We start from the raw sequence: 12233 nt of genomic DNA on the forward strand, positions 1-12233 counted from the left end.
AGTGTAGGGTGTTGGGGAAATTAGTGTCATGTTAAGTTGTGTATGAATTTTGCGGTAATGAAAGAAAGAACTTGAGGATCTAGTGTGCGTGTACGTGCGTAACGAGTGCGGATCGTGAGTTATGCTTCCGGAAGATAAGTGCTTTACATAGCGAGGTATCTTTGGTTTGCAGTGATAATGGAGAGTTAGTATGGTGATTTTGCTACGAGCCTTATGGTATAGGTTAGGGATGTGCGATTGATTTGAAGTATGAGAACTGTTGAAGTAAGAGAGCTTGAGAAATAGGAGTGATTATGGAAATGAGGTTATAGGCGATTATCTTTGACATAGGGTGGTGATGAGGATAATGAGATAATATAGCTAAGGGTTTAGTATTAGCGAGTTACGAGGACGTAACATTTGTCTTAAGAGGAGTAGGATGCAATAAAAGAGAGTTTCATGGTGGTGCATGCGGTAATATAATTGGAAGTAGAGTGTTAGCGTAGCGTAAAGGAGGGATTTGTTTTGTGGACAATACTTATAAAAGGGCCATGGCCGTGCTCGTAGTAGTGTGATGCTTCAGAGTGGGGGAATATTTTATATAATGTTAACAGTTGGAGGATGATGTTATGAGTGTGAGTAAACTTCGAGGACGAAGTTCCTTTTAAGGGTGGTGGAATGTAACATTCCGTTTGATGTCTATGAGTGTCTTGGTATTGGATTTGATAGTTGATGATATTATGGAGCTAGCAGCATTAGAGGATGGTAGTTGGTTATGTATGGAGTTGGTGTCGTGAAAGATATATATGTGGTAGATACGATGTAGTGAGTCATGTTGTGGAAGTAAACATAGCTGGTAGAATGGGGGTTAAGAGTTCATGTTCTATGTTCGGTCGAGTTCTCAAGTCCTTAGCTAAGTTGTTGTGTCTTGGTCGAGTCAGTATGGTTGTTTTTATGTATGGGTTGAACTTCGGGGACGAAGTTCCTTTTAAGGAGGGAAGACTGTAATACTCCGTATTTATAAGTCTTGGGGTACTCTATCGAGTAGCCCTTACTCTGTCGAGTAAGGGCAAGTTGCGAAATAAAATAGTTTCTGACCTGTTGGGTACTCGATCGAGTAGCTGGGGTACTCGATCGAGTAGGGGGGTACTCGATCGAGTACCTTGGGTACTCGATCGAGTGTCCGGTTTTACGGGGGAGTTTTCTCGGGTTTTGTTAATTACGCGATTAAGGTATTTAAACCAATTCGTCTTTGTTCTAAATCACTTTTTACAAAACCTAAAACCTGTTTAAGAGAGAAAGCAACTTGTCTTCTTCCTAATCGCGTTCTTGACAATTCCGAGTTCGACGGTCGGTTTGCATTGTAGTTTGTGTCGTTGGATTCCTTGCGTCGAGGGTAAGCTTTTAATGTAATTTATATAATGTTTTGTTAAGATTAGTGAAACCCTAATTTAGGAATTGGGGGTTTTTATGAATAGTAATTGAATAGTAGTATCTATGTGTTGTATGGTAGGAGGAGAGTTCATAGAAGAGGCGTTTTGAGACAAATTGAGATACCGTCTGCGTGTTGTGCTATCCAGGTAGGATTTCCTACTCAGTATTAGTCCCATAATGGGATATTGGTGATGTGCTGTAGTTAGTGATTGATATGATGATTGTAATTGTAATTGTGTTTGTGATTGTGGTTGTGTTTGTTGATGGTTCTCGAGATGCGTTCTCGGCTGAGTGGGGTCACTTGCGGGAGTGATCTCACGCCCTAGTTTCGCCCTTCGTGGAACCCGCCACGAAAGGGGATGTGCACATTAATGGACAGGGTTATCGCTCGTACGATGAGCGGGGCTTAGGTGGGAACGGCCGCGTCCCCCATCGCGTAATGGTCCAAAGGACGGTCGATTTGAGACGATGGGAGTTGGTGGTGTGTGTGTGTGTGTGTGTGTGTGATTCAAATTTGTCTGTTTATCTTATTGTTGATATATGTATTGAATTGTGTGATTAGTATCTTGACCCGTTTAAATGTTTTAAAATCGTGGTGATCCATTCGGGGTGGTGAGCGCTTATTGAGCAGGTGTGATATGACGCGTATGGGATAGGCCGGGATGAGTCATCACGTGGCGCTTAGAAGTCTTCCGCCGTGTCCGACGAAGTCTAGTAGCTTTGATAGTTTTAGTCAGAGACCGTATGAGAACCTTGTAATTCCTTTTGTTAGCTTTGGTTTTATAATGTAATCACTTAAACTTATTTAATAAAGTATGTTTCTTCATTGTCTTATGATTATCATGCCTCGGGTAACCGAGATGGTGGCATCCTTATACCTGAGTGGTCCTGGTAAGGCACTTGGAGTATGGGGGTGTTACATAGGTAGCCTTTGTTTAACTTTACCCTTTTAATTATAATTAATAATAATGTACTCCCTCCGTCCCGGTCATTTGTTGTCCTTTGCTTTTGGCACAAAGACCAAGGAAATGGGAGAGGGCCAATGACTAAATGACAAGTGGAATAAATTGAGTGGGAATGATCAAATTACTCATCAAATTCAATCTTAAAATAGAAAGGAAAACAAATGATTGAGACACCCCAAAATGGAAAAGGACAACAAATGACCGGGACGGAGGGAGTAATATTTTCTGGATTAATGGATTAAAAAAATGTCACGTGGATTAAAGTTAAATGTTAGAAATGTCATGTGAAATAAAATTAAGGCGCTGTTTGGTAAACAGCATATTGGCCAAATTTTAGCATATTCAAGGCTTTTAGCATGTTTGACCAATCAATATGCTAATTTTAGTGTTTGGTAAACAACATATTTGGGGTCAATATGCTGTTTTACAATATGCTGCTTACCCCAGCATATTGGTTAGCATATTGTAAAATAGAAAATTTTTCTCCATTTTACAAAGAAAACTAACAATCTACTAATCGTAATCTGACAATTACCAAACACTCAAATCATTTCTGCTAATTATAATATGCTAGTCAACCCTCTGATAAAATCTGTCATTTATAATCTGCTTTTGCAATCTGCTTATGCTGAAATTAATCAGCTGTTTACCAAACAGGACCTAATAAATGGTTTATGTAGTGTTTTAAGCAAATTGTATAATAGATAGATAGATAATAGGAAGGGAGTGAAGTTGGTATTTTGGTGTCGGTGGAATTGGAAGTGAAATTGGATGAGGTTGTGTGAAATGTGAATAATAAACTACTCTTTTTTTTTGTCATTTTTTTGCTTTTCCGTTTCTTTGCTACTCCTTTTTCTACTTTTTTTTTTGCTTGATAATTAATAAATAAATTAAATAAATAATTAAAATGAATAGAAAGTAAATTGATTGCTAATCCTATGTGGAATTAAATTAATTGCTAGTGACATGTGGAATAAACTTAATTGTTTTTGCCTAACCTTTTAGTTATATAGTATAGATATTATTATTTATTAGAACATGGTTCAAGGACGGATATCAAGTTTTTGTTCAACAAAATCCTTCTGTTGCCTACCCATTTTCCGTGTAGTTTTTTTTTTAACATACTATGTTAATATTATGAAAAGACAAAGGAAGCATCACCTACAAAAATAGAATAAGAAACAAACATACATTTAACGATAATTCAATTAATCTTGTAAGAGGGTTTACATAAAGATAGTATAAAATAAATCTACCACAAAGCGATATTAGTGGATAAATTACAAAAACTGTGCATTTTACAATAAGCTTATATAAATTACACAAACAAAACTCGTAGAACATACCTTATGTATAACATAATTAACTGCACAATCCAACTTTACAATAATAAGAAAATTGTACCATTCCATCTGCAAAAATAAATCAAGGTGAGAAATACAAATTGCCATCAATAAAAGTTATTTAAACAATACCAAATAAAACACAAATCTTATGTATGATATAACTTTATTTTTTTCACAAATGCAAATGATTAATAAAAATTATATGCAACGGAAAGTTTTAATAACATATGAATATGCCAAAAGGTTAGAAAAAGAAGGTAAAAAATAAAAGTGCTTATTTTAAAGACTTTACTTATATTAACTTAGCATCAAATAAGGAGTTAAATTTTAGGGGGAGAAAAGAATCACCAAAAAAGAAATGAAGACCTAAAGAGAAAATGAAGAGTTAGAGATGAATAAGGGGTCATAAACGTGATAATAAGTATTCTATCTTAATTTTATGAATGAATATTATTAATTAGTCACATATTATCAAATGAAAGTTTCGTAGTGATTCTACGCTGTCGCATGTCTTATACATATGCTCTAAGGTAGCCTTTTTATATTATTGTATAGATATGACATGTTGATTATGATAGGTAATTTAGCATGCCTTTAAGTTAGATATATAGATTTTGTATTTAGACTATAGAGTTATTGATTTTACATACATAAATATGGAGTAAGGAGAAATGTAATGTAAAAGGTTTGCATGAGAGTGATTTATAAATTATCTTATGAAATTAAAATAAGACATATAGTTGATGATTGATAGTTTGACTTACTTTTTAATTATATTTATAGATTTATAGATTATTATTATTATTATTAAATCCACTTTGCATGAGAGTGGTTTAAAAATTATCCTATGAAATTTAAATTATCTAAATTTAGTTTTTTACCTTAATTATGAGAGTAACTTTTAAATGTAAAATTGATAATTTTTTTTCATGTGTACTACTATGCTAGTCTTTCCACGTGGACTACATTTTGCCACGTCACATTTAATTGTTGCCATGTCACATTTGTCTACGTGGCATTTAATGTCTAGCCTTTTAATAATATTTATAGATTTCTTTACGGGTCCACACACATACAAAAACAATGTTCCAAAAGAAATGTACCCAATAAAATTTTTATTTCCTCAACTCCTTCTCAAGCCTCAACAAAGAAAAATGAACTATTTAAAGAAAATGAAGGAATTGTTATTTAAAATAATGTCAATTCATTTTTCACTTTTACTTTTTAATTTCTATTGTATATTCTTAAACATTAAGGATCGTTTGGTTGGAAGTATTGGAATAGTATGGAATGAATTGTGATACCATAATCATATTAGTTAAAATCTCATACTTGCTCATAAGTGTTTGGTTCGACCTTGGAATGGATATAGAGGTGGTAATAATATAAAATGGAGTTAGAAACTTGAGTGAAAACAGGGGTATGAGATTTGAAGGAGTTGGAATGGAGTTAGAATCCTTTGATATCTAACTCCATTCCAAAAACCTACAACCAAACACTAAAATGAATTAAATTTATTCTAAAAATTCCAACCATTTCAGATGGACTATTTCATCTGGAGCCAAAGTATTCAAACACAAAATCTCATTTGTGACCATCAATATCCGTCACTCTTGAGTGACGGATACCATTTTACCTCACAAAGTACCCACTTTTTCTCTCTCTGCAACACTATTTATGTGGTCCCCTTTCTCCACTAACCCATTTTGTTACCATTTTAACTCACAAAATATCCGCCACAAATGATAACCCGTCACAAGGGAGACCAATTGGTATTCAAAATGGGTGTACATGTAGTTTCAACATTTTATGCGACTTATTTGATTGAAAGCAATTAATGTCAACGTTTGTGTGATTTTGTATTTTTGTATGGTTGCGTGTTCTCTTACGTTTTGAGTTTAGGGAACAATCTTTGACGAAGGTGTAATTAATATTTATGACACACCGTCATATGTTGACACCTTTGAGAACTGAGCTAGCCAAGCCTTGCCCATGTGAAAAATCGCATACTTCTGCCAATAACAAGGATCTCATAACGGCTCATTTGCTCTCAAAAAAGTCGTTAGTCTCCAACTATGCATGCATCACCATTAATTTTAATTAATTAATGGGTAATGCTAAATACAATCCACTGGGTTGTATTTAAGAAACCAAAAAAATAAATAAATTCTTAATATATGCATTAATTGTATTGGTTAATGTGTAAGGGTGTGTTTGGTTCACCAATATAGGTATAAGGTATGAGTTTGGAATGAACCAAACCCATACCATGTGTTTGTTTGACAAAATTGAAGGTTTCATATCCATACCTTAAACCCATGAGGTATGTGTTTCTCATACCCAGGGAGAGGGGTGGGTATGAGATTGATACCCATGGTATCAAATTACAAATATTAAAAAATGATAAAAACAATTGTAAAAAAATCATTTTATATTTGATTAAATTTTCTCTACATGATTTAATAGTATAAAAATTTTTATTAAAAATATTGTATTTTGAAGAGTTTTTAGCTTTGATTAATTTCTAACCCCATACCCCTCAAAATTGAATCAAACACAAGGTATGAGGTATCAAGTTCCAACCCGATAACACCCAGGTATGATTCCCGATTCCAAACCTATACCCACGCGTGAACCAAACACATCCTAATTTAGTTCTTAATTCCTAAATTAATACCCAAATTAAAAGGTATTTAATGCTTATTACCCTTAATTAATTAATTAATTGGCTCTATTAACCATGTTCTTGAAGAACCTAACAAGAAACAAGGCACAATATTGGAGTTTGGTCATTTTGAAAATACATTGCAACTTGCAAGTCTTGTGTAAAGTGGAAATACGGTGTGCAGTAATTTAAGCATCTCATTAATTTAAGTAGTAGTAGTATATTTTAGGTGGAAATGTGGAATGTAAATGAGAGAAAAAAAGAAGACTTGCTTCGAAATTGCAAGATAGCAATGGGAATTGGGAAGTGAGGATTAAAAAGGCTGTATTTAAGCATTTAATACCTTCTATATAAGGTATTAACTTAGGAATTAAGAATTAGATTACACATTAATCAATGTAATTAATACATTATTAAGGATTTATTTCCTTTTATGACTCCTTAAATACAGCCCTTATTTATCATTTCCCATATATATATATATATATAATGTCATCTCTTTTGAACAAGTCACATGCTTGTTAGTTATCAAATACTCTGTATGATGCCAAGTTTGCCGCATTCTGTTTCGTAAGACTTGTTGTGGTATATATATATCCAAACATTGGCACCCTTTGTAACACATAACCAATATATCATCATCATCATCTTTCTCTATTATCACTTTATTAATAATAATAATCTTTCAAAATAAAAATAAAACATAAACACAAAGAATGTCACAAGACAGATTACAAGGGAAGGTAGCCTTGATAACAGGAGCTGCCAGCGGTATCGGCGAGGAGACGGCCAGGCTATTTGCAGAGAAGGGTGCTGTGGTTGTAGTAGCAGATATCCAAGATTCACTTGCTCACGCTGTGGTTGACTCCATTGGCGTCCACAAGGCTTGCTTCTTCCACTGCGACGTCACTGATGAGTCCCAAGTCGAAGCTGCTGTCAACTTTACTTTGCTTAAATACGGCACCCTTGACATCTTGTTCAGCAATGCCGGCATCATGGGCCCTCTTGCTCCCGTTTTGGATCTCGATTTGTCCCTCTTTGACCGCACCTTCGCCACCAACGTCCGCGGGGTTGCTGCTACCATCAAGCATGCTGCCCGAGCCATGGTGTCCCGCAGCATTCGCGGCTCCATCATCTGCACTGCTAGTGTCGCCTCCTGCCTTGGGGGTGTCGGTCCCCTCTCCTACACTGCCTCCAAGCATGCCGTGCTGGGTATCGTGCGCTCTGCAAGCAGTGAGCTGGGAGTCCATGGGATTCGTGTCAACTGCATCTCTCCCTCCGGAGTCAGCACACCCTTGCCTTGCAAGGCCTACAATCTGGAGCCAGCTCAGCTTGAACAAGCCGTAACTGGAATAGCTTGTCTTAAGGGAATTGTCCTAAAGCCACGCCATATTGCTGAAGCCGCTCTCTTCTTCGCTTCTGATGAATCTGCCTACATTAGCGGCCACAATCTTGTTGTCGACGGTGGCTTCACTGTCGGCAATCATGCTCCAACTGTCTCTACTACCACCCAAGCTCCCTAGTCATACACCCTTCCTTATCTCCCCCACCCCCTACCCCCACCTGGTATTCTACCCTTCATAGCATTTGCAGTCCAAATATCCAACTGCATCATCAGTTTTATGAACCGCATCTTATTTACTCTGTTTTTCGGTTTTTTATTTCTTGATGGAGGGCTCTTATTTACTAGTTTCATGTTCGCACTAGCTCTTCTCAACAATATAATAACAGCTTATTTAATTTAAAAAAGAGACGGATCAATTTGAAGTAATCACATACAAATGTAATTACAAATATTATGAATGATGGTCCCTATAATAATGAATGGGTGTCCAAATTCTTGTATTTACAAACAAATCGGCCTCCTGACGCATACAGTAAATAATGGAAGATGAAACCTAACAAAACTGTAAGCTGCTATTTCTAACACTTGTACAGGAGCAGCAGCTAAATGAAGTAACAAGACATACATAAGTTTGCCTGGATACACAAAACTAGTGACCATCACTTCCATCCAGCAACTTCTGCAGAGTAGTCAACGTATCTGAAGAGAGTCTACACTTGAATCTGCGTGGTCTCCACACTGTCGCCTGATCTTCTTCATAACTCCTCGGGGATGAAAAACAGACCACCACTACTGTGAGGTTGTCATAAGTGTTGAGCCTTAAGGCCTCTCTAACAACCTCCTTTGCACATTGCTCTGGGTCATTGTGTCGTCTCAATCCTCGCCTCACTATGCTCACTGCTTGCTGGCTTGACATCACATCCCAGACTCCATCACACCCTATTATTAGGAATTCGTCCTCTTCCGTCAGAATAACCTGTTTAACCTCTGGTTCCGCGATTAGGGGAGATGTCGATCCCTTGGGCAGTTTCAAGTCCCAGTCCCCCAAAGCCCTTGACACTGACAGTACTCCATTTACATATCCATCCTCCACATATCCTCCTGCTTCTTCCACTCTTCTCTTCTCAGATGGGCATGTAGGTCTGTGGTCTTTAGACATATCAATCGCTTCTCCTTTCCGACATAGAACAGCTCGGCAATCCCCAGCATTAGCGACCACCAAGACCCTGGAGTGAGCAAAGATAAAATTAGAAACAGAAAAACAAATAAAAGACAAACAAAATCACGCATTCATACCTTCCTAATAGCAAAGCAGTAAGAGCAGTTGTTCCTGTAGAGGTGCTGATGGTGCAATCCTCAGCTAGGGCTAGGTCGGCTAGTTGAAATGCTCTGCGAAGGCAATTCTCAACCCCTTGATCAAGTATGTTCTCTAGTTCGGATGATTCCAGAAAACCGGAATCTTGAAAAAAGAGTCTAGTCATATTTTGGGAAACATATGCTGCTGCTTCTGGACCTCCATGGCCATCAAAGACCCCGTAGAAAGCACTGGGCTTGGGACAGGGAAAGAGAGATGGGAGATGCATGGAAAGATCATCAATCAAAATATGCTCATCCTCCATACAACGACGTGGGCCGATGTCAGCAAAACTTCCAGAGCGAATAGTTGGGACAAAGTGCAGCAAAGGAGAGTTGTCTGAAACAGCATCTGAGGTTTTCTTGACCTGAAAAGAGGGAGACAATATATGAGAATGGCAAGTATTAGTGTAAGGAGAAAGAGAGACATTATGAGGATGTTATGTTGGGAAAGAGAAACATTGGATTAGCAGAGTATGAATAAACCAAATCATCTAGTAATAAGGTTGGTTGCTTTAAAACAAGTAAGTTTAAGGCAAACATTAAACTAGAAAGCATCAAAATTAAGGCTTCAAGTTTGCAATCCGATTGCGGGCAGCTTCAAATTAAGGCCTGGTTTGTAATCAACAAAATGATGTGGTCGGTTACAAGCAACAAAGTTAGAAGAGGAGAAGGAGGAGGTTGAATCAACAAAATCTTAACGCAAATACACTACTATTATTCACCCCTCAATTTATCCATTCATTATACATTAAGCATCTATCTAATCTATCTATCTATGTGATACAATTATTATACAAACAAAAGGGGATTTACAAACACGTCAAATTAGCCTAAACCCTGATTGAATCGATTTGTGAATTACAGAAATCAGGAATCTATGAACAAGTAACCAAATCAAATAAAAAGAATTGAATTGAATTGGAAGAAAAGAAACTTACAAATTGAGAGCATGCAATGAGAGCATCTATATTATGAAGGGTTGTTGTTGTTGTTGTTGTTGTTGGACAAACGACTTCAGCTTCCGCACCCATCATTCAATTCAATAACACAAAAAGCAAACCCTAATTGCAATCAACACACACAATTAAACCCTAATTTGGAATTGAATTGAATTGAATCGAATCAAATCAAAGGAAGGATTGATGGAAATTATTATTTGTGATTTCTGAGTATTTGTTTGTGGTCGTTGAGTTTGTGTTTATAAGGAGAGCTTTGTAATTGTAATTGTAAAATTGGAAAACAGCCAAGTAATACCCCCTTTTATATACCAAGTACTACTCTTTATATGGCGGCCGTATGGGCTCTTTTTATACGCGTGTCTTCCCTCTATGCCATTTACTTTCTCTTCCTTTTCCTTTTTTACCCTTACTTACCCCCCGCTCTTCTTACTTCTTACGCGCACTCCTCTTTTCATCTAGTATCTTCCGGGTCTTCTCTCCCCTTTTTCTGGGGGTATATCTGGAATTTTCCTTTTTTAAGGAAATGTATCTCAAATTGGTCTGACATCAGATTGAAATAATTTTGGAAACTTTCCAAATTAAATTCTCCCAAACAATCTCAGATTTCAAAGTTAATTATCCCGCCTAACACCTATCCATTAAATTTCAAAAAATTCATAATATATTACTCCTATGTAAATGTAAATTAGATAGATTATTATTATAACTATATTCTCTGTAAATATACAAGAATTTGGTTAAAGATCGGAACTTTTGAGATAAACTTATAAATCTAAGTAAAAATATATTCATGTAGGATCTTGTTTGATTCGTCTATACGAGTACATTAAAAATATATATCTTTTATAATTTTTGCAAATATTAGCTAACGATATTTACAACGTAAAACACGTGTTGCCAAACGTGAAAAAACAAAGTGGTAGAGTGGAGTTGAATGGAGGGAGTAAGATCCCAATTTTAGAAAGTTGACCATTACTTTTTTATTGGTTGCATCCTTATAGTGAGCTCATTTAAAATAATAATTTTATGGAGTTAGCAATTCAAACTAAGCTATATATACGAAGGACTAAACTAAAAAGTAAACATGAATATGTAAATGAAGCCGAATCATGTCAACCTAAAAGATATTTTGAGGCTTTGACTTTATTTTTATACATTCGAGGTTCTCATCTCCGAGATAAAAGGGGAAAAAAATACGTCAAAAGCAATGCTAAAAACGTAAACATGTAAATGAAATTGAAACATGATAGTGGCTCCCGTTTTGATGCTAAATCGAGTAACCTCAGGATTCACAATTGGTAAAAGTGGGGAAAAAAGGTAAACGACATTAGAAATATATTTTTATGAATTCGCTATGCACTACATTATTTAATAATTGTATTATGAAAAATTTAGAAAACTAATCAATTTAAGATAATAGTGAAAAAATGATTGTAACTTAACATGTCTTAAGTTACTGGATGATAGTTCAAACTTAACACATATCACGAATATTATTTACAAATTTGTTGCTCGTGCGTTGCACGGATTTTAAAATAATGGGCTAAATGTATAATGTGTAATAATGTTGTTTTAGTCTTTATTGTGTAAAGAGAAATCTAGAACAACTTTAATGCTACCATATTCTGTTTGACAATCATTATTGTTTCAACTTCCAATTTTGACGGAATTGTAGTTTATACCTCGTGTAACTACGTAAGATTACATTACATCATCTTAACATATCTTAAGTTACTGGATTATAGTCCAACCTTAACACATATCACGAACATTATTGATTCGAATTTTTAAAATCTGGAAAGTCTTACTTAAGATCGTCTTGACCTAAGACCACTTACACTCTCTTTTCATTTTCAATTCTATTCTATTCGGCTTTGTGAGACGTGTAAGTTAGACCATCTTAAACAAAAAATAATATTCCAAATACTACTAGGTATTTATAGAACGAGTTGATCTGATGCAAAAAGGTTAGTTTTTGAGCATTACAACAAAGTTTTTGAGTTTTATTTTAAACTTTTTGAGTTTTACTATAAAGTTTCCGAGTTTATTCAATTAGACATTAAGTTCAAAAAGTTACAATATAACTCAAAAACATTATATATAAGCATAATTAAATTTGAGTTTGATGGCAAAAAATTAAAATATAACTTATAAACTTTAAAAAGCTCAGAAAAATACACATAA

At 35.5% G+C, this 12233-nt stretch overlaps 2 protein-coding genes across 2 annotated transcripts; one reads left to right on the top strand and one right to left on the bottom strand.

The window, feature by feature from the left end:
* Positions 1-7016: 7016 nt before the first annotated feature.
* LOC141590987 (short-chain dehydrogenase reductase 3b-like) lies at positions 7017-8171 on the top strand. The gene has a single exon (XM_074411479.1). The coding sequence runs from the start codon at positions 7106-7108 to the stop codon at positions 7910-7912; it is 807 nt and encodes a 268-aa protein (XP_074267580.1). The 5' UTR covers positions 7017-7105; the 3' UTR covers positions 7913-8171.
* Positions 8151-10358, bottom strand: LOC141590975 (putative protein phosphatase 2C 49). Its single transcript, XM_074411474.1, has 3 exons — positions 10029-10358; positions 9031-9455; positions 8151-8960 (listed from the first exon to the last, which is right to left on the bottom strand). Exons 1-3 carry the CDS (start codon positions 10122-10124, stop codon positions 8384-8386), a joined length of 1098 nt encoding a protein of 365 aa, XP_074267575.1. The 5' UTR covers positions 10125-10358; the 3' UTR covers positions 8151-8383.
* Between the last annotated feature and the right edge of the window lie 1875 nt (positions 10359-12233).

The sequence above is a fragment of the Silene latifolia genome, chromosome 1, assembly GCF_048544455.1.
Source record: "Silene latifolia isolate original U9 population chromosome 1, ASM4854445v1, whole genome shotgun sequence".
Taxonomy (NCBI): Eukaryota; Viridiplantae; Streptophyta; class Magnoliopsida; order Caryophyllales; family Caryophyllaceae; genus Silene; species Silene latifolia.